We start from the raw sequence: 23,044 nt of genomic DNA, 5'->3' as shown, positions 1-23,044 counted from the left end.
GACCCGGAAGTGTCTTCGGACAGCGCTGGCCCTTGGCCTCTTTGAGTGAGATGGGCGCACAACCCTAGAGTCTGTCAAGACTGGCCCGTACGGGCAGGGGTACCTTTACCTTTATACAGAAGAGGAACTGGGTGCATAGAAAGTAGTTGTTCAAATGACAGATCAGTGATCCATCACAAAAACTCTAAAGGTGGTGGTGGTGAGGCATTAAACCACAGCAGAACTAGTATTAATACATGGTTTCCCACAGTCGCCAGAGAAATCCTCAAGTGTCCTAAGAATGAGGCAGAAAAGTTTAAGCCTCTTTCACAGTGGACAAAAACCTCCAAAAAACCAGAGGCAAATTTTGGTACAGCACTAGTATACTCAGAAGGAAGTCCACTTAATATCAGTGGGATTTGCTTCCCAATATGGGGGTTGGGGACCACAGCAGGATGAATCTGCCTCCACTGTGTGAGCTGGTGGCAATCCCTGGACATTTACAAGTGTTCTGCTGTTGTTTTCTCTTTAACCCCTCAAACTGTTGTGTAATCACTGAGCGTGACTCCAGGTGCAACATGCCCAATTGTGTATCCTCAGGGCTCATTAATTTCTGCAGAAGCAAGCAAAAAATAAAAATAAAAATAAATCACTAGCAGAAATAGCAGCAAGGACCCAGGATTCAGCGCTGTATTTTCTTTAGAAAGCACACACATAAAAACATGCTAATTGAATTTGGATGTTTTTGAGAAACGCAAGGCAGCTCATGCTGGGAAGCGAGCTAAAAATGGCTCCTCACAAATTCTCTCAGTGCAGATGTGCCAGTGGGCCTCAGTTTTGCCTGCAACAGTCACTGCAATTTCTAGCTTCTCTGACACAGCATATCACCCTGTGTCAGCGATCTTCATCCTGAGTTGCAGAATCACCTGCTGCTATTCCACATATGCAGAAGCACAAACGGCTTTGCTTCTCTGTCAGAGACAATTTATAGCACATTATTTTAAGTATGGATGCTGTGAAACAACTTTCAAAATAGCACAGATATAAAATGGTACTCCATTTTTTCATGTAGCCCTCCAAACCTGCGCAGGATTCCTAGGGATATATATAGTGACCACATGTGGAGAAAATACTGTTCCGTAGCACACTTCAGGCATTGCCCCTCACACAATTGCCATAATGTGACGAGAGTCATGCTGTACTCCTTGTCCCTGTAGAATGCAATGAGATACACTCATGTGGGAGAAAATAAAAGGGTGCAGTAGAAGTTTAGCCTGTGACCCCAGCCTCTGAGAATCAACCGTGTCCTATTTGCCTCGCTGCACCTTGCTGCAACTACATTGTCTTATCCTAGGTGCCAATCATTGTAATTCCAGCGCTTGACAAAATTTTGGGAACTGTGCTTGGTTGACAGATAGAGCACATGGCTTATCCTGACACATTTCAAGCTAAAATTGTTTCTCTTCATATGATTGATTTAGTATTATCTCTTAACAGTTGGAGAGGCTTGCTCACAGCTCACGTCAAGCTAAGACAATGGCACCAAGTGAGAAAGATCTGCAAGGAAAGATGCATTTGTTTGAAAATACACCGAGAGCTCAGGAACTTTGGCCAACTGAATCTCCCAGGTATTTTCAGACACTCCTCTGTCCTCCACATATTGCAATGCTCAATGAGGAAAAGAGCATTTCTGTCTCATAGCATGCAAAGTAGCCCATAAGATCAGATCACAATAGTACAGAGCAGTTGTGTTAAGCTTCTGAGTTAAAAGCAACAAGAGCATTTTCTCTTATTCAGGACAAATAGCCTAGAAATAGGATATCTGTTAAACAGATGTGACAAATTATTGACAGACAGATATTACGTTCAATAGACCAAAGCTGAAAACATTACAGATTCAGTTTCAAATGCTGTACAAAAGGAAAATAATAGAGATAAAAAGTTATATGGTGACATCAGCAACCTATGATTACTGCTTAAGGGCAGTTTCCCAGAGAATAAAGGTCAAACCATCAATTTCACCAGCTGATTCCTTTTTTTGAATTTTCTATTTTACATATACAAGCGAAATGAAAACATAAACATAAAATCCCCTTTGACTTCACTCCCCCCCCCCATTGTGGATCTTAATATAATTATTTCCTCCTTTGCATCTCTTTCATAACTCTATTCTCATAAATCATTTATCATTCCATAGTTCAATTTTTTACTACAAGTTTTCTGTCAATCCTACCAATAGATTGTAAACTTTCCCCATTCGTTATTAAAGTCCACCTCTTCCTGGTTTCTAACTCTTCCTGTAAGTTTTGCCATCTCAGCATAGTTCATCAATTTTATCTGCCACTCTTCCTTGGTCAGAGTTGTAGCATCTTTCCATTTCTGGCTAACAGAATCTGTGCAGCCGTGGTCGCATACATAAATAGTTTAATCTGGTCCTTCAGGATCTCTGGACCTTTAATACCTAAGAGAAAAGCATCTTTTTTCTTAGGAAAAGTTATGGTACTCTTAAGAAAATAACTGATTCCTAGTCTGCTCTACTAGTTTTGCGGATACACACACGCATACCACCAAAGAAAGTCAAGGAATATAATCTGCTAATAAATAACTTAATATGGTGAATAGGCCCAAAACAGAGGGAGGGTCTTTGATTGCAAATGGCAGAATAGAAATCATAGGAAAGAAAGACATGGACCACACTTTTCTCCCTTACATCACTGCATGGACAGAATTTCAAAGCCAGTGAAGTACTAGGATATCTCCCTGACAAAACTTGTGAAGGCAGAAGAACTTTATTCAGCTTTCTTTGCTTCTCTTTTTGCAGACTCTAGTGAAGTTTCAAAGTCTCTTCAAAATTTCGTATTTGATTCCAGCTGCTTTTGCAGATAGAATTTGGTGGTCTTTTTTTTACTTTCCTCTATTTTTGTCCCCAATGAAATAACCTATGCTTTTTTCCCCCTGCTAGTCATTAAAAAGCACTCTGCACAAAAAATGTTTCACTTTCTTAAGATCTCTGTGAGAAGAGTCTCTTCTCTTAACTGGGAACAGTGGTACAGAAACAATCACGAACAGGTTAACAACAAAGGAGACATGTAAAACACTTCACCATTGAGTAAAACACAGTTCTTAATGGAATTGCACTTTAGGTATTTTTCATTATTTAGTAACTCCCCCCCAATTCACAATTAAGAGAATTAGCAGCTCTGATGAATATTTAGGCCCTCTCACCCCATAACAGATGAGTTGTAGACATCCCTGCTCCATCTCTATTGGGAAACTTTGTGTGTGGTTCAGTTTCTTTGAATTCTTCCTGCCAAGCTAGAGATAAGGCATCCTTGCAAAAATGATCAGCCAGTTTAAATTTACAATGGGACATTATAGTTGAGGAAGCACAACTCTTGCACCTCACAGCTGGGCCCACCTCCATTTGCTGCTTTGACAAAAAATAGAATAGAAGAAGTCATGTTGATCCATTAGAAGAAGGAGGGAAAAAATCTAAGATGCAGTATCATAATACATTTATTAGGAGCAACTGAAGGTCATGAAGTGCTGAGCTAGCTTTTGTGATTCACTGAACTCTTCCTACAGCTGCATGTTAAACAAACAAGAAGGGGGAAGAAGCAAGAAAGATGTTGGTAAAGGGCTTAGAGCACAACCATCTGTAATATGAGTTGTAAGAAGATGATGATTCACGAAGCTGTCTGGGGTACACTGTACTCTGTGTTTATAGCTCCAAGGCAGGGGTGGCTAACTCTTTTCACTTAATAATCACACAGCAGGATTATCATCTCTGATGGCCATGTGTCTGACTTTTCAGAGGACAGTCTTCTGTTTGTAGGCCTGTCAGAGGACAGTCATCTCATTTGAAGGGTTGTTCAGTCCATGCCTTGTTTACAGATAAAGAACCATAAGATGAGAGGGCATGTTGCACATCAAGAGTCAGCACCTGGGCAGTGCAGATCACCTGGCCACAGTCTTCCCCACAATGCAGAGATGCAACGTGTTTCTATTTAAATAATAATTTCCAAATTTACATCTGTACACATTAACCCATGCAAATCTAAAGCAGTTCTGTGTTCCTGTCACAGACCGCTGCTCCTGCTAAAGAAGTTGATAGTTAACTCTTTATTGACAAGAGAAGCAGCTCCCACGGTGCTCCGGATACACACACACACACACACACACATTTTCTAACCTCTAGGCAGCTGTCCACAGGTTACAGCAACAGTGGGGCCCCTCCCCTCCCCCAGCTTATATACCGTCTTCTGAGGGGTTGCATGACTGCAACCTGAGACTTTGCCTGCATGGACGTTGTTGCTGCTTTTCCCTTTTCAAGCCCCTCCTGGTCCTAGAAGACAGCGAGGTTGGAGAAAGTAAAGAGTGGACTGGCCCTTCCCTTGTCTGAATAGTTTCTTCTTCCTCCGTGACATCCTGCACACCTTCCATCTCAAACTGCCCTGACTCTTCTTCCTCTCCCTGACTTGGCTCCTGCCATGCAGGCAGCACTGAGTCCCATAAATCATTAGCCCCCACTCCTGGGTCACACTCCTGACCCCCTGCCTCCACCCCACACTTTTTGGAGCCCTGCCAGTCCATGCCTTTTCTTCTCTGCCTTTTGATGATGCATAAATGCCAACCTACTGCTAGCTATGGACTATCGGTCATTTGAATATGGCCCAAGGGGTCTACTTTGAGTAGAACTACATTGAATACAACCCTATGAGTCTTTTTTTGTTCAATATGCGCTAATGTAGAAAATTCAAAAACTGGAAAATCAAGTCCATTATACTGCCTTCTGAAAATCCATTTCCAAAGAGTTAAATTTTACAAATAAAAATGTAGTACAAACCAGACTCCTTGAGATGATACCCTCATCTACTGCCATACACACAGCACTAGACAAATTATTCATCATTACAGAGCCATGAATGATAGCCACTAAAATGCTTAACTGAATCAATGAACCCAAGAGCAGGGCTTCATGGCTGGGACCTCTTGCATTTTCTCATCCCCGACAGGAGTGGAATGCAGTTGATCTGTTACAGTCGAGGTTCTGGATTATTTACATGGTGTTGGCTCCCTTAAGCAACAGACTCTAGTGGACTGCAAAGGCAATAAATTTCCATCATAATCATTTTGGTGTTGCCGGGTACAATCTGGTTCCTTTTTTCAGAAGCACAGTTTATCACACTCATAAACAGGTTCAGAGCAAGGACCATGAAGACAGTAAATATCAGGGAATCGAACAGCTGACACAACCTGGGAAGCAGTGACTCAGCTACCGGCTCACTGTTTAAAATTTGGTTTAGAGGGAGTTTGTCACTCTCCTGTTTCCTCTCTAGTGAAATGAGTTTTGAACATCAAGAAAGTTCAGAGCAAACCATCAATTTCATACAATTGCATGCTCACATTAAATACCATCCAAGTGGAATTGTGCTGTCTTAAGTGCATGCTCACCAGCTGAAGTGTTGTGTGGATCACCACCCACATCTATTCCCAATGGCTGTAGGGTAAATGTGATAAATGAGAAGTACTGACAAAACAGCCTGGGGCAACTGAGATATGTACATTGTGAATTCACTGCAGAGGGATCACTATGAAGTAGAGAAAATTATAAGCGACACTCATGGAGGACAACACAGATAAATTGTGCTTGTTCATAAGAAAGAGGAAAACCCGTGAAGGTAACAGTGGTATCACACTAAGAGAAACCGCCTATCTAGATTGCATCTATTGATACAGCCTAGTTCCAGTAGAATTCATGCACATGTTGCCACGGTCTTCAATCAAATGGTGACTATTTCCAGTTTGGGTAAAGTCTTAGACTGAACCTTTCAGACTGAATTGAAAAATTATTGAACAACCTAGTGAGTAGTGAATGGATAAAGTCTGAGCCCCATCACAGAACCTGTTTGCAACTACTCAGAGACAATTTCTTTCCCCGCATCAGCCCATTCCAAGATAGCACAGATGTAGCACTAAATGACCAATCCAAACCCTCCTTACATTGGGCTGAAGGTGGGTTTGAAACGAGCAGAGGTGTCCTTCCAACCAGCTCCCCTTGTGCCAACCTCCCCCATCTACCTGCCTACCATGCTGCTGGGTAGAAGGCACATTTGGCTGGATCGCTGTTGGATGCCGCACAAAGCCATATCAGTGGGGAATTGGGGTATGGATTGCTCTAATACCAGGTATAGGTAAGTTAAAGGTAAAGGACCCCTGGATGGTTAAGTCCAGTCAAATTCAACTATGGGGTGCAGTGCTTATCTCCACTTTCAGGCCAAGGGAGCCGGTATTTGTCCGCAGACAGCTTTTTTCGGGTCATGTGGCCAGCATGAATAAACTGCTTCTGGTGCACAGAACACCTTGACAAATGCCAAAGCGCACAGAAACATTGTTTACCTTTGCCCCATAGCAGTACCTATTTATCTACTCATGCAGGTATGCTTTCAAGCTGCTGGGTTGGCAGGAGCTGGGACAAAGCAATGGGAGCTCACCCTGTCATTCAGTTTCGAACTGCTGACCTTACGACCGGCAAGCCCAAGAGGCTCAGTAGGTTAGACCACAGTGCCACCCATGTCCCTTTAAGACCAGGTGTATAACTGCATTGTGTGGGTGAAATTTAAAGCAAAAGATTGAATGTATTGGTTATATCTAGACATTTTAAAGACCAGGGCCAATGAGTTCTTAAAGGTTTAGAGGTGGATCAGAGAATCATTCAAACTTATTGTAAAGCTGATCATTTGGTCAAGGGACTGTATCTGAATTTCCTACATTTCTAAAGAAAAAGTACCAAAGTCTCAAAATACTTTCAATCTAAACATGCTTTGTATGTTACACTAACAACATTCAGAAGTGCCATCCAGAATCCTTGCCACTGCTATATTTTCTAACACTAAAGAAGGGAAGGTCAGGATATGGCTGGGCAGAAGACACATGTAACAAAACTGTATCCTGCACATACCTGAACACTATCCACCTGCCACGCATTTTATCTCCAATCACAATATTGTGATTTCATAGCCTCTTGCACACACAAACACAACCTTGAAATCTAGAAGAATAAAACAACAAAGGGCAATTCTATGTAAAAGTAGCCTACTGCCAAACACAAGGAGAGGAATGAATGGAAGTGGCTTCTGCTAGGGATCGGATTTGATAGCAGAATGAAGTCCAAATCCCCGAACCATATTTCATTCATAGTGGCACTGTCCAATTTCCATATCTTAGAGACAATAGTGTGCTGATGAGAAGGAAAACTCCTCCTCCCCTGGTGCACTGACAGTTGTCTCTGGCCAGACTCAGATAAAAATAAAGCTACCTTTGGCACTATCCATACCTGAAGCAAATTTTAAGAGCCCTTTGGAATATGCAAGGCTTTCCCATTGCAGAGGGGCTAAGCTTAAAGCCTACTGTGGTTTTAAAGAGCAAGGCTTACCTGTCTTTCTGACATGACATAGAGGTAATTATGATCTGTGGAGAAGGCCATGTCACGAAGGATATGACTCCCGTCCTTGAAAACTGGCACCATTTCATATTGAATGCCACCATGAGGAGGCCCATCTGCTCGGATCTGGAATAAAGACATACTGCAGGTTAAATCACTGTCATTAAATGTGAGGGAGAAATACAGGCAGATCCTAACCAAGTGGCTATACGATGGAAAGTAAATGCATGGCTGGTTTGATACCCAGCACATCCAAATGGAAGCATATTATAAGAGTGCTGTGAAGAATTCACAAACGACATTTGGAATGCATTTTAGGTATTCAGTGGTTAAATTGCACACAGAATGGAAAGGAAAACAGAGGAGAGTCCCTGCTCCAATCTCCACAAGTCCATTGACCTTGTGTGCACAGAGCATAAATGAATACTTGGATGCTTATAGGCTTTCTTCATGACTGGGTCCCCCACTATTCAGGTTCCAGTTGTGTCTATGCAGATACAACTTGAATGCATGCAAGCCCTTTGTCAGGGATGGGAAACCTTTGGCTCTGCAGGTATTGGAATTCAGCTAGTCCCAGCCAGCATGGCCAATGGTCAGGGATGATGGGAGCTGTAGTTTAGAAGCATCTGGAGGGCCACAGATTTCCTGTCCCAGCTTTATGTGTACATAATAAATGAATATATGGAAGCTGAATGATTTTGCTCATTCCCACCCCACTATGTGTTGATTCTTCATACAATTTCACGAAGTGAAAAAAACAAGTGTGTCACTTCTAAATGTCAGCAGAACACAGGCTTGACCTGAATGCATTGTTTGATCATGCATTCCTTTGAAACAGAATATAGACATTCAAACACAGTTCTTCATTTAATTTGTGAGCAACAGGCCACATAACAGAGGTACGAATACAGGAACCAGACCCTGCAGCATACCCAGATGCCAACTCTGTCCCTTTGTCTACACTGACAACACTATTACAGGTCTGAATAATGTCATACACAACATCAGCTCATCTTCCAATGTGAAATATGTATATCTGTATCTCGATATAACTCTATATACCTGTCAACAATGCCCTCCTGTGTTCAACATAGGAGAAATAGACCAGTTGCTACACTAAATAACAAACAGAAACAAATCTAATATCAGCAAAAGCAATATTAATAAAAACAGTGGGAGAACATTTCAACCTTTCAGAACGCTCTGGAACAAATAGTTCCACACTGGAACAAAGGAATTTCAAAGCAAAACTACAACGTGAAACTGCTGAATTACAATTCATCAAGAGGTTCTCACTTGTGGACTGAATCAGCAAAATTTAATTTTATCACGCTATGTGTGTTAATTGGCTTAACAATGCCAGAATGTTTGTATTATTTATACAACTTTGTGTGAGAGAGAATGGCAACTGTTACCATCAGTACTTAATTTGTATTTTATTCCCTCTGCAAATACCCCCTCTCATCTGATGCAGGACCTGATTCAGTAGTTCAGAATGGACACCAATCTGATCCAGATCGATTCAGACCTGAATTCAAATTGTGTTTCTCCCATTCACTTGCACTGGGAAACCAAAACAGCCATAACCTTCTTGCATTTCCCCCCACATAAGTGAATGCAATTTGAAGTCACGATAGTCACTTATGAGGGGAATAACTCTTTGTTAGCCACAGTTAAAGTATTGCTTTTTTCAGTTACCGTTATTGGAGAGTGTTGGGCAAGATTCTGGCCTGGATTGGAAGCTATAGCTGTCAGGGAGGACAGAGGGGCCTGGAGGACTGTATTTGGGGCCCAGGCCTAGGGCTTTCTACCCTTAATGTACCTTCACTGTGAGAGGATGGAAAAGTAGACAATGTAGGTGGGGCTCTAATCACCGATTCCCAGGTTATTTTTCATTATTCCTTTGTACATTTGCTCCAAATTTGAAAACAACACTTTAGTGCACCTTTACCTATCCCCCCTTTTTTTCTGAAAAAACCCAACTATTAATTTCTGACTTATAAGCATTGGAAAGAGGACCCTAACTGCCACCCATGCATGTTTGTGCCTATCGCCTTCCAAGGTGACAACCACATCTTCCAAAGCAATAAAGTGTTTCAAAAGCCCCAAATTCTAGCATCAAAACATAAAAGTAAATAAAACAATATTTTTATTACATAAGAGCAAAAACCTTCCATCAGTTATACATGGCGTACACTGAGTGGCATAGCAGCCCACAGTCTGAGCTAGCAATTACATATATAATTGCAGCTTGGGCTGGTAATAGAAACTTGAACAATGACTTTTCAAATTTAGTTAGCGGAAGCCTACAACCCATTGTTTTAATGATTCTCATTGAAGAGGTAAACCTGTGTCTGGGCTATCACCACCTTGGGCTATAGGTATCAGCAGCATAGCAGCCAACTCCTAGGGGCCTAGGTTCCTTTGTCGTCCCCCCCATTGAATATTTGAGGGGGCTGCCCCCCTCCCCAAGTTGATGGGCATGTGTGTGCACTGTGTCTTGTGAGCAATTATTTGGGCCAGGGCTTACAAGCCACCCTCACCCCCAATATTTTATTTTAGTTGGCAGACCATAGAATAATAGAGTTGGAAAGGAAGTTGAGGATCATCTAATCCAGCCCCCTGCAATGCAGGAATATGCAGCTGTCCCTTACGGGGATCAAACCTGCAACCGTGGCGGGATCAGCACTATGCTCTAACTAACTGAGCTATCCGGTAGGTAGGACTAAGCAGAATCACAGTATTGAATGTTCATCCACACAAAAATAGAACATCAGGGAAAAATATTCTAGCATAGGTCTCCCCTCTAACACTTAAAGGGTTTTTTTTGGGGGGGGGGGTGTTAAATGAAGGAGTATTCAAGCATGTGAGCCCCACATAAAGTATGAAACAGTACAACCCTGACATGGGTTTACCAACCAGCAACACCTGGGCATTTACCTAAAATCAGTAATGAAAATGTGATTTAGATCAGCCCTGTGAGGCTGCCCAGCTTGTGCAGAAGATTTTGAGGTGTTGTTACAAGCAGCAAATTGTGAGCTATTTCATTTATTATGTCTTTTTTAAAACCATTGTGAGGAGTGCCATTTGGATTTGTCAACTTTGGGCACTAGAATGAAATACCTAAAAACAAGTTTGAAATTTTTATCCAATACGGGTCACCTCCTGAAATTTGCCGACTCCAATAAATGAAAATATAGTCCTTGGCTGATAAACAAATGAAGCAGAAGGGTATTTGGCTTGTTCTGTACGAAGGCCTCCTGGCCTGTTGGTGTGGGTGATATTTTAGGCTTCATTATACAAATCCCTCCTGCTGCAAGAAAACTCTGCTTGGATTATAACAGACCCCTATGCACACAGCAGGAACAGAACTGTTTTGAGTACTCCCGGGTCTCTTTTCCAATGTTAATCATTTATGGCCTTTGGGGAAAGAGGGGGGGAGGGATAAACAAACAAATTACATTGTCTTTTCCCTACCAGGATTTGCATATTTGAGTAGCCATTTGATTACAACATGGTGTCTACATAACACCAAGCTGCAAACATTGGCAACCATCAGGCTGGGAGATTAGACCAGCCATGTGAACCAAGGGCTCCATGAAGCCGCCTGATGGGCCAGTGGCACTCACTGACAGAGATTCTGTTACTTGCTGGCCAGAAAACCGCTGTGTGCGAAGGGGCGCTTCAAAGCACTTGCATGAGATTCCATGCTAGGAGGATGGGGACAGAGACTGAGCTGTTGCGAGGGGGGAGAGCTTGTCACAAAGGAGCCATCTGCTGCAGCCTCCTGCCTGGCTGTCGCTCATTGTCCCATCTTGCTGTTCAGTGACTCAATTTCTAATTGTCAAGCTATGTTTGAAGCATGAAAAGAAAATGTTAGCGATGGCTGAGCTTCTGGGAAAGGTGGGAGAGAAGTCGAGAAGGGCCGAGGAGAGAATCAGAACATTTACAGAACACTTTCCTTTCCCCCCAAAAATGACAATCATAATAATTTATAATGTTGGTTTAGCTCCTAAAGGAAAATAAGTGTGCCGTGTTGCATGATGGGTAAGACAAGACAAAACTAATTCCAAAAGCCCCATCTCTGCTCAACATCTCTGCCACATTTAAGAAAGCAGATTGCTGCTCTGTCGCCAAGCCCAGCTCTCCCAGCAACCTCCTTCTCCACCCATCATTAAACCAGCTGTTTAAAACAGTTGCCAAGACAACAGCCTCCAAAGTCCTTCCATTAAAATGTCTGATTGTAATTTAATTAATCCTCGCAGGCCAGTAGGCAATGTGTTTCTAGGCCTGGCGTGGTGGCATTTCTTGATCACTGAGACATGACTGAGTTGGAGTTTCTGGCAAGGACGCATTGCCTTTTCTTTCCATGAGCAGATAATCAACAAATCCTTCATAAAATGGGATATCCTCATCTCATTCAGGTCAGAAGAAATGCCCTGAGTGGACTATGGTGCTAGGGAGGCAGTTCAATGCCCTCCTATGCCACAAATTCTCTGTATGACTTTGGCTGTGTCAGCTAGTCTTGCTGTTGGATTCAGGCACTTGTCTTTAACGCTAGGTACATAATAAATGGTAGAGGGGAAAATAAGCACATTCCTGTGCATTTTCTTATGACTATCAAATAAAAAAACTTAGGTGTTACACATGAAGAAGAGAAAGAGGGTTAACATGCTAGTTTCACCCTCCTTTGTCATTGTACTGGTCACCATCTAACTCACAGAAGGTGACAATCTGAGGAGAGCTTTGAAGGCTCCCCGTGCATTTTAGAACCCTGCATTATTAGGGTTCTAAAATGTAGCTGGTACATCCATGGCTTTAGAGTGACACCTTGTAACAGCAATAGAGGTGGCAGAACCAGCATGCTCATTCCTGCTGTCCCCCTCACATGTTTGTTAACAAAGCATGCTTCCTAAAGCAATTGCAAGCATTTACATGGTTTCCATTGATCCAAACTAGAATGTGCAGTTTTTTAAAATGCCAGTGTGGAAACTATGCATTATTTAGGGTTTCTAGAGCCATAAGCTATTCTTACATTTTAAAGGAGGCCTTAGATGCGTTAGATGTTGCTGGACTCCAACTCCGATCATCCCTGCCCACATTCTTTCAGGGGCTGATGGCATGGAGTCCAAAAACATCTGGAGGGCCACAGCATGACCACTTTGGCTTCAGATGGACAACTGTTGCACAGTGGCATCTTGAGACAGGTACCTTCCCTTTTTGTCTACATTAACTCACTTTCATAGCAATACATTTTTAAAACCTTTCCCCCAAAGGTCTCCGTTAATGATTTATTGGGGCCATGCAGATTCTGAAAGAGCTAGAGCTAATTAATAAGTGACCAGTTGAATCTCAGAAATTCCATGGGAAAAGGCATATCTGCAGGTAGAAACTCACAGAACAGTTCATGAAACAGAGGATGGAGAAGAAGCCTACACTAGGACTCAGCTGTGATGCTGAGGAGTCTCCTGGGATGGAAGAAGCTTGTTTTCTCAATCAATGCTGATGTGTGTTTGCAAATACTGGTTGAAAGGAGCCTAACAGCATAATCTGCAAGTCCAAATATTAGCACCAGCTCAGAGCATTCAAGGCCAGCAAAACATTTGCATGTGACCAAGCAGAATGCATTCCAATTTGGAAATTTCAGTTCTTTAAAGGCAAGGTGGAGATTTGTCTCGCTAATGCTCCTACAATGTAGACTGCAGGCATAAGCTCTGCATTATCTTAAGAGATTAGTAAAATGCCATATTGTGCCATGTATATGTTGCAGCATAGCACCCCTGGTGATAGTGTCTGATCCATTCAAGTCTCTGACACAACACAGAGGCCCCCACTCGCCTATTGTACTGATTCTTCTCAGTATTTTACTCACCATCACAACTGTCATTGTAACTAAGCTATGATGGGTCGGCATCTCCTTCCAGTTCCTCTCCGCAGGCTCTCATTAAAGGGCGTTAAAAACTCTTTGTGGGAACTTTCCATGATTAAATTACCTGTCTTTTTTCATTATGAATTCTTCAGCGAGACAGAATTTCATGACAAACTGTTAGGTGCCGGAAAAATAGCTGTATAAGTGCCTGCACACTGAGCTTCATATCATGAAGGCAGCAAGGTTTATTCCTCTTAATTCCCAGAGAACCATGGCTACATTTCCCATGTCTTCAGACATACAGAAAGGGAATATCCAATCTGGCATTTTGAAGAACTGCTTCCAGTACCTTCTGTGCCCCTCACTCCAGGAGACCCCTGCCCCACTAACTGTCTTAGCCCAACCAGAAGGGTAGGCCTGAAAACTGATCATGAAAAATGGGGACTATATTTCAAAATGAGCAAGGGCTGAAAGGCCAGCAACATTGGTTCCACCCTGGCCTATGTTGCTGGCTTATCATGGCTTATTGTTCACCAGCAACATGCTCGTGGACATGACCCCATTGCTCTAACTTTGCTGCTCATTTGGTGTAAGCAGGAGAAACCAAGCAAGAATTTGCAGTTCAGTTTGGCTTTTCATGAAGTGTGAATCTGGGGTCATGGCTTGTTGCTCCCTAATATACCAGGATTCTTAAGCCACCTCTTTCTCCCAAGAAGGAAGAGTAATGCAGCTGCTGTGAAGCTAGCTTAGCAGCTCTGTCCCACCTGGCAAGCTGCTTCTGTCAAGCTGCTGTTTATCTGGGCAGGTGACACCCCTACTTAATTCAGACCTTTTCGAGGGTGTTATCTCATCTCCTGCCTCACCCACCCATCAGAGTTCTTTGCAGGCTATACAGTTCAGGCATCAGTGTGTAGATGGTGCAAACAAATGAGCCAAGCTATAAACATACCCTCTCTTCCAGAAGTTGCAGTCCAGTACGATATACAATAAAATCCCCAACCTCATTAGCCAGATCCTTTGGGTACGTGCCCCCAGAAATGTTATGGTGCTGAAACACCTGCATGTTTTTAGCTGTAATGATTTCTGATATAGCTGAAGAAAGTGAAGGGATCCCTAGATCCCATAACTGGGGCCGGGGGGGGGGAGCGGGGAGAGAGAGAGGGAAATCTTATGACTACAGAATGCCATGCTCATAACAAAATGAGAAAAGAGAGTCAAAAGGCATATTTCATAAATTTATTCCACTATTGTGAAGCTATAAGGATCGCTGGATCCTGGGCTCTTTGGCATCTACGTGGTGGCAGTCACTTAATTTAACATTTCTCTTTGCTGCTACCTTTGGCATCTGCTAAGGCTTCTATGTAAATAGCTTCACTATCACAAAATACAGCAAAAACACCCAGCCTCTCAAAAGGCTGCTGTTCAGCTTCCACACCTCATCCTGTGTTCTGATACATTAAGGAGCAATACTGGTGTGATTTAGTGCCCTGTCTTCTGGGTGGGAAGCTTCCCCTTTGAAATTAAAGTGAAATACTAATCCTATTAAAAATCTTCCCCTTAAATCATAGATATGTCCATGAGGAAATTAATGATGACTCTTTACACGCATATTCAATTCAAATCAGCGTATCCAATTAACCGTGTTACCTGCAGGCCCCCTCATCTCAGCATCTCTGTCACACTTCCTCTATTTAGCCCTAAATTATTGTGGAATAGAGTAATTCGTAGTGGACATCATCTCCATTTGTTGTTGTGAGGGCATCAGTAAATGGGTTCATTTTCTAAAGGCTCTGTGAGAATCTGCTGTACGTGAGAGAGTATGACACGAGGCACAGCTCCTTCCAAAGCAAAAGGAAAGCCATAAACACAAAGCCAAGAAGCCATTTCACCTCATTAGAAATTAAACACACTAGTCAGGTTACCTCTTTTCCAGTGTTCCAAATGGGATAGAAAATAAACCAGCCTCATAATAAAGGCTTGTATCGACTAAATTGTGATGGGCTGCTACGTAGACATGGTAGTAATAAACACCATCATCCATTTTAGACTGCAAATGGGCAGTGAAAGCTAAGAAGCTTAGTTGATGGCAAAACATTTCCTACCATGTGGATGCAACAAAGCTTTACTTGCTGGATTTCTACGACACATGTACATATTACAGGTACAAGAGCCCTGCTTTTTTTTTGGGGGGGGGGGGTGTAGAGACATACTGGCAGCTGTACTCGTTGGTACAATAAAAGGCATCACAATGACTAGCCTGTAGGCCTTAAGATGTTGCTGGACTAACAGCTTCTATCATCCCCGACCACTGGGCACCCTAGCAGACGCTGATGTGAGTTGAAGTCAAACAATATTTGGAGGGTCTCAGGTTCCAAAGGAAATGCAACTGCCACGCTTACATCACCATCTCACCCTTTCCCTCCTACCTGCTAATGTCTTCCATAAGAACACAATTCGGGAGAAACTTTGACACACTTCACCAGACCCAGTTTCCAGTGCCAGCTCCCTCTCATCTAGGAGCTGTGAAAAAGCAAGCCCCTATTCATACTCAGAGTGCCTTCCATTTACTACCAAGTAACTGCACCATAAATCTAGCCTTGGGAAATTGTTTCCAAGTCAGAGCGTGCAGTGTCTTGCTTTTCCTTCCTGTTTTAGAATTAAGCTTCACCTAACTGGTGGGAAATACAATGTTTTGAGCAGCAAAAGCTCTGTTTTATTAAAACACAAGCAGATGTGGTTGTAATATTAGCAGAAGACAAGAAACAAACAGATGTATGAAACCTGGCAGACCTCCATGTATAAAATATAAGGCACTGGTGTGGTGACCCTAGCACTGAAATAGCTTTTTGAAGGCACAACAATCAGGAACATTAACATGTGATTTGGGGCTGCAACTAAGGACAGACAATTGAGCTGGGACTGCAAATCCAGCTTGACATCCCAGGCTTTTTCTCACACTCCTGGGCATAAGATAAACAAAGCAGCAACACAGCATGAGGCCAGGCAAGCCTGTCTGCTTTGATTTTCAGGCCTAACCATTCTTTGACATATGCCTTCCTTCTTACTCCCATTTTTTCCTGTTTATTGTTTAAGGCACATGCTCTTTGCAAATATACATATCCAATGATTCCACCACTTCCCACCCCCCCTTCCCAGCTGTAGTAAGTGGTAATTAGAGAGTTAAATATTGCCTCTGTTATTATGGGTTGGGGCTAAGACCCCACCCCTTTAACTTATTCTTGTGGTCACTTTCATTTACTTTTCATTTTCCTATGTAGTTGTCTGTGTTACTCTGTTCATCAATAAACAGCCTCTTGTCCTGGGTCTACAACAAGGCTGGCCTACCCATGAGGCAAGGTGAAGCAACTGCCTCAGGTGGCAGGATGCACAGGGGCAGCAGATCCAGCCTCCAAGGAATGCATCCCCCATTGCTATGGCAGTGGCCATGGTGGCAGTAACAGCTGTGGCACACTCCTTGGAGGTTGGATTAGCAGTCCTCCCTCTGCCTTCCCCTATAGCAACCTTTTGGTGAATAGAAGGTGCTCCTGGTCTCCTCCCCTCCTTGTTCCAGATGTAGATCTTCACTCACCCTTCCTCCTTGGCAGGGGCGGGGGAACACCGCCACCATGCTGTGGTTCATGTCAGGTGCCAAAGTGTCTTGGCAGGCTCTGGCCTACAAAGTGAGGAAGCTTGCCTTAACTCTTTAGTATAGTATGTAGTCTGTAATGATCATCAAACTGCAGTTTGCACGGCTGCCAATTGGCAGCCATGCCTCCTGCAATACGACAACAGAGCAGCACATAGGTGTCCCAGCAGGAAGGCAAGTGAATGGCAAAGCAGTATGATGGCAGGTGGACCAGGCGAGTTGCAGAGGAACAGCTGGGACAGGCCAAGGTGGGCCACCAGCAACTGTCCTGCCCTGCTGCTTCTGCTGCCCATCTCACACTGATGCCGCTGCTTTAGCTTCATCATCTGACCCCCCTCCCCGTGGGGGAGAGCATGTAAGCCCCATCCTGCATTACTGATCACATGACATGGTGCATGCACACCATTTGAATAGCAATGCCCTCAACTTTGGTGGGCCCGTCCCCCGCAAATATTTTATTGGCGGAGTGAAGAGATGGCTCCTGTGTTCATGTCTGTGTGAAAAAAACACATGCATGTTCTGTGAATCACTAGAGGAGCTTCAAGCCATAGAGAATGTGAAAGGAGGAGAGCTGGGACTTAGATCTGAGAAGCTGGAGAGTGAACTAATGAGGCAGAATTGGGAGTGCAGCACCACATTCAATGCTGAGAAGAAAAAGAAAAAGAGCCACAGGGTTTATTTTCATAAGGCTTTATGACCCAAATTATTTATAGATTCAAGTCTTTTGTAAGTTCAACACTCGTGTCAAAATGTTTGGCTGTGTATTTCTTTTTCTCTCTCTGGCACACACGCACTCACACCCAGGCTTCCCAAGCCCTATTGATGGAAATGTTAACTAAATGTTCAAAGTCTCGACTCAGCAGCCTGAAGCTCCCTAGAGGAAGGCTCATAGTTTGACCCTAAATGCCAAGATAATTGTAAGGGAGGGCAGAAAACTTTAAACTATCTCTCCATGCAGCTGCCTTGCCTGCTAATGCTGTACTGTACTGGAAATGGTTGGGGACAGCTTTCTTATGCTGTATGCACAGTGCTTGTTGTTATTGTTAAAAATAAATAAACAAGGTGCTAGTATTTATGTCTTGTAAAATGCCTCTCCCACCTCTCCCCTCCTCCCGTGTCCCTCCCCACTTTTCTATTGAACTTGTGGTGAGCTTTTAAGAGTTGATAATAAAAATAAAACATACACAAAGCCAAATGTTTTATTTTTAATAGATTTTACTAGTTTGATTTATCAAGAACTAAAAATTAAGATTGATGCCAAAGGCACCAGTCACAAAATGACTACTATAGGATGTGTGGCATCGGACAAAATCATTGATGTTTGCCCCTGCCTCATCTCCCATGTGTATCATAGGAGGTCACTGCTGTATCCTGCTGGTCCTGGTTGTGGCAACCTCACAATATTGATTTGCTCTGCACATACAATGATGCTGTTGCTGCCTAATAACAGGGAACATTCCGTGGTGCCAAGGTAAATATACAAGTTGGCTGGCCACACTCTCACTTGCACACACACACACACACAGTGCATACATGTGCTCATTGTACACATAGACTACAGATGCACATGCAACTCCTCCCCCCACATCGCACACAGATATATCCTTTGTCCAACTTCACCTCCCCACCACAGACCTCACATACATGCCTCTTGTTCTCTTACATGCACACAGACAATATCTTGAGCTCTCTCCCCACTTCCATCACACACACACCACAAATATATCTCTTCTGCGCTCACACAAAGCACAGCTCTCTCAATCACACACAGAGAGAAGCCAATCATAGGGCAAAGGAGGCACCCACCAGGCCTGAGCATGTGGGGATAACTCTGCTACCCCTCCCGACCACTGTCCCCACCCTCCATCTAGTCCCGGCATGAGATGAAGAAGTCACCCACCACTGACGGCCTGAGTGTGCAGGGATAACCCTGCCACTCCTGCCTTCCATCTCCAAGATACACACACAGTGTGTGTGTGTGTGTGTGTGTGTGTGTGTGTATGCCCTAGCATTGGGCAAAATAGGTAGCAACCTCTGGCTAGCAGGCAGCAGTGGCATCCTGAACAAAGGTGCCAGTACCCTATTCTGGAGTGTTCTGCCAGAAAAAAATCAGTGCACACACAAACACACTTTTAAATAAAGTATTATGATGATCATTTGCTATCTTGTCCTGAGAAAATCTTGACTCAGCTCTTTGCTCAAACATAGGCATGCTTTGTTACAAGAGTAGGTAAACCAGGACCAATTTGCAAGACAAAAGTGGCATGGTGAGAATACATGAGCCTAGTGTAATCTGGGCTAAACTGTGACTATATGTGATGCTCCATGCTAGAGCTGTCATGGCTTCCTGCAGTGATTGCTACTCTGTGTATGTTCGTTTTATTGGTGCTTTGTGAATTTGCATGAGATGTAGGTTTTTTTCATGTTGCTGTACTTTGAGTCTTATCTGCTGATACATATTTAAATAAACACACACACCTCCATGTTGCCTCCTCCAGAAACATTCAGAGGCACTGCAGACGTTCTTGGTACAATGGCTGCAAACCCATGTGCTGAGGCCCTGCATCGGATTTTAGACTGCAAGTCCCTTAGGACAGAAACCTGTATAAATAATAATATTTATACTGGGGGGTAGAACAGTCTCTTCACAGAGGCTGCGAATGTGTGAAATTTAAATTGGCTCTGAGGTTCAATTTACTACGTGATGTTCTTACTTCCCATATAAATGCCGGTGAAATTAGTGTGAGTTTTGTTTGGCAAATTACAAATTAAAGTGATAATCTGGATTTCACTGTCGCCTGTATTGCAGGTCAGTCTCCTTGAGATTTCAGAGTATCGGCATGGTATACAAAATCCGATATAACCAATTTGCTTCTAACTAGATAAAAAGCACTGGCAGAGATGTTGGACTGTTAAAAAATTCTAAACAGGGCTGGTAAAACTATACCTTTTGGAGTCTTCCTAATAATACCTTTGTGATTTGGGGCTGTTCTTAAAAAAAGTACTTTGGGTATTTGGGACTACAAATCCCACCATCCTTGACTATTAGCCATTTTCACTGGGGCCAATCAAAATTGTAGCTCAAACATCTGGAGGGAACCAGGTTGTGGAAACCTGTATGTTGCTGGCAGAACCATGATTACATGTGTGCATTTTCAGACACAAGAAACCTGCTGGCATAGAACATATGTGTGTGTTTGTTTGTGTGTGTGTGTGTGTGTAAGAAACATAATGACTGAATACTTGAAATTCTAAGTATCCCAACCTTTGTGTGCTGAGAATTTGTGGCACACAAATGGTACATGTGGCAGTCCAATAATTCTCTCATTTCTCTCCTTTTGTAAAACAGGGACACAACATTCCTTTTGTTCTGTCTTAGGAAAATAGATCAGCGCACCGTGTTCCATAAAAACTGAAAGGGCATGGATTGCTTTAAGCCTCTTCCCATTGCTTTGGCCAAATCCCTTCAAGGGCACTTTGGTGTGGGCAAAGATTGAAACAAAGTGACCCCTCCTGAGTCCAGACATGGGCACACAGACAGGCAGATGCCACATACAGCTTTTATTCTAGCAAGAGCCCATGGTTCCCTTTTGGCACCAGAGAGCCTGAACAGTTGCAGCTCTGGGAAGGGACTAAAACTTGGAGACGGATCCAGCATATGCAGTGCTCCTTACTTTGGGTATGAAAACATTTTCATTAAACAGAAGCTGGAAACTGAAACTGAGTCAGTCCAAAAAATGTCTTTTCATTCCACCCAATAAACACATGCATGCAAGTGCCTGTACACACAAGTGTGCATTTTGCTTCATATGCTGCTAGGCTGTTACTCTGCGGTTCATTAGAGAAAATTATTATGTACCGTTTGTTACAGGAAATTGTCAGGGCACACAATACTTTGCATAACAAACAGCTTGCTGCCCCAAAGGGATGGGGTTTGCATGTTTGCTGTGGTGGAGCTGCTTATGAATTGCTGAAGCTCAGTGGGCAGATTTCTTAACCCAGGACTGCTGCAAAATCAACAGAACTGCATATGCAAGTGGATTACCACAGGGTCTACTGATCACCAGCTCTAGACTCCTCAGTGAGTAAGGAGGTTTTAGATTAGTTTTCCCCTTTTTCTCTCTCCTTACTGTAAAGATGCTGAGATTGCTGGCAATTTTTCAGAGTTAATAATCTAGTTACAAAATGAGATAAATACATATCCAACACAGTGGGACAACCTCCAATATTCTTAATTTGGCATGTCAGTGAAATAACCCACAAGTATAGGAACAAAACAAAGTTGGCACTTTTAAAATAGTCTTTTATGGTCTTTTGTGTTTGTGTTACATAGACTTTTTTAAAATTGTGAATCCCTTTGAAAGTATCCTATCTGAAAAGCGGCGGATTAAACAATCTATGGCCTTTGAAACTATTTTTTTGTTTTTGTTTGTTACTATGAGATGTATTTTTGTGTTTTTATATTGTAAACTGCCCTGTGATCGCAGCGCACAGAGCACCAGTATGGAATGTAGTCACAGCTGTGTGAGGGATCAGATGTGCATATGATGCACATCAGTGTCCCTACAAAAGTGCTGTCTAAAGGGACTCAAAGACACAAGCAAAACAGAATGCTTATTCCTACCAATCTCTGCATCCCAGATAGTGCTCTTTCATAATGAAAAAGGCTCTCTTGAAAAAAAGAAAAAGAAAAATACTAATGTGCCTAATGATTACCAGCTTGTGGTACCACAGAGCTGGGTTTTTCACTGGTGGCACCAGTGTTGTGGAATGCTCTCCCTGTTGAAACAGGTGAGGCCCCATTGTTACTGGCGTTCCACTGGTGCTTGAAGACACACCTGTGTGATCAAGGGCTTGCCTACACTTCTGCTTGTCCTGCTCCTTTCCTCTGGGGAAACCCGCCGTTTGCTTCTGAATCAGAACAAATGTCAGTTGGGTTTTCTGTGGTGGGGTAAACGGAAAACCGTTGGTGGGCTAAACAAAAAACCATTCAGACCCATGCCTAGATAGCATGGGATAAGACAGGGGTAGTCATCCTTTTTATACCTACTGCCCACTAATGCATCTTCCTTGATGGTAAAATTTCCTTACCGCCCACCAGTGCTCGATGGAAGGAGGATTCAGCTTGTGCCGTAGAACCCCCTACCGCCCACCTAGAATCCTGAAATGCCCACTAGTGGGCAGTAGGGACCAGGTTGACAACCCCTGGGGTAAGTGGACATATGGATAAGCCCAACCCTTCTCCTGATCTCAACTTAAACTTCCTGTTTCCATTGCTGTTTTAACTGCTGTGCTGTGCTGAGCTCTGTGGAGGGGAGGGCACAACTGTAATAAATAAATATATCAATGCAAAACAGTTGATCCTAGAGCAAGAAATTAATCTAGATCTGTCTCATGCACTGTAGTGGAAATGGAAAATTTATGCATGGGAGGTCATCAGGCTGCTGTGCATGGCTGTAAGAGCAGTGCAGGCTCAGTAAGGAAGTTAGAGGTAAAGTCCACATCAGAGAGATTTTGAGCACAAAAGAAAGCAATGAATGTATCCTCTCACAGCTGCAAATATACAACCAGCTGTGGAACTAACTTTGCCTTTCAGTCAATATTTCTAGAGCAAAATGTAATATTCAAGCTATTCGCTTCAAGCTCTACATAATTGAAGCAACGAAAAAGGGAAGAATTTGTCTCGTTAAATATTTTACGAATGCTTTACTGACTGGTGCCATTCCCATGGTTTCTGCCTTGTGGCAGAAATAAGAACTTCAGAAACAAAGAGGATTCCTTGCTACCATTAAATGTCTAGCCCAATGCAATATATAAGGAAGGGGGTAAGGAACCATTTTCAGCCTGAGTACCGCATTTTTCTCTAAGCAGCTTTCCAGGGTCATGTTCCAGTGGTGGGTGAAGCCAGAGGCACAAATGGACTGAGCCAACCTTTCGTGCAGTACACTTGTTTCTACACACACTCAGACACCCCTCCCCTTCCTCCATCCAGGCAAAACAAACAAGGCTTAGATCTGACATGCTGGCCCCCCCTCTGGATCTTATACTTTGCCTTGTGTTATCCCGCAAGGGCTCACCCTCACCCACAATTCATGATACTTTTATT

General features: G+C 43.1%; 1 protein-coding gene across 2 annotated transcripts in view; it reads right to left on the bottom strand.

Annotated features, from left to right (window-relative positions):
- The window catches only part of PLXNA2 (plexin A2), a 386,922-nt gene that overhangs the window by 224,913 nt on the left and 138,965 nt on the right, over positions 1-23,044 (bottom strand). For both annotated transcript variants that reach the window (XM_083444223.1, XM_083444224.1), the window contains exon 4: positions 7,415-7,549. In XM_083444223.1, the coding sequence (XP_083300349.1) occupies positions 7,415-7,549 (135 nt within the window). The remainder of the gene's footprint in view (positions 1-7,414; positions 7,550-23,044) is intronic.

This window comes from Podarcis tiliguerta, assembly GCF_965153285.1.
Source record: "Podarcis tiliguerta genome assembly, chromosome: 6".
NCBI lineage: Eukaryota > Metazoa > Chordata > Lepidosauria > Squamata > Lacertidae > Podarcis > Podarcis tiliguerta.
The sequence above is the reverse complement of the archived record's forward strand: the minus strand, read 5'-3'. Positions and strand labels throughout refer to the sequence as shown.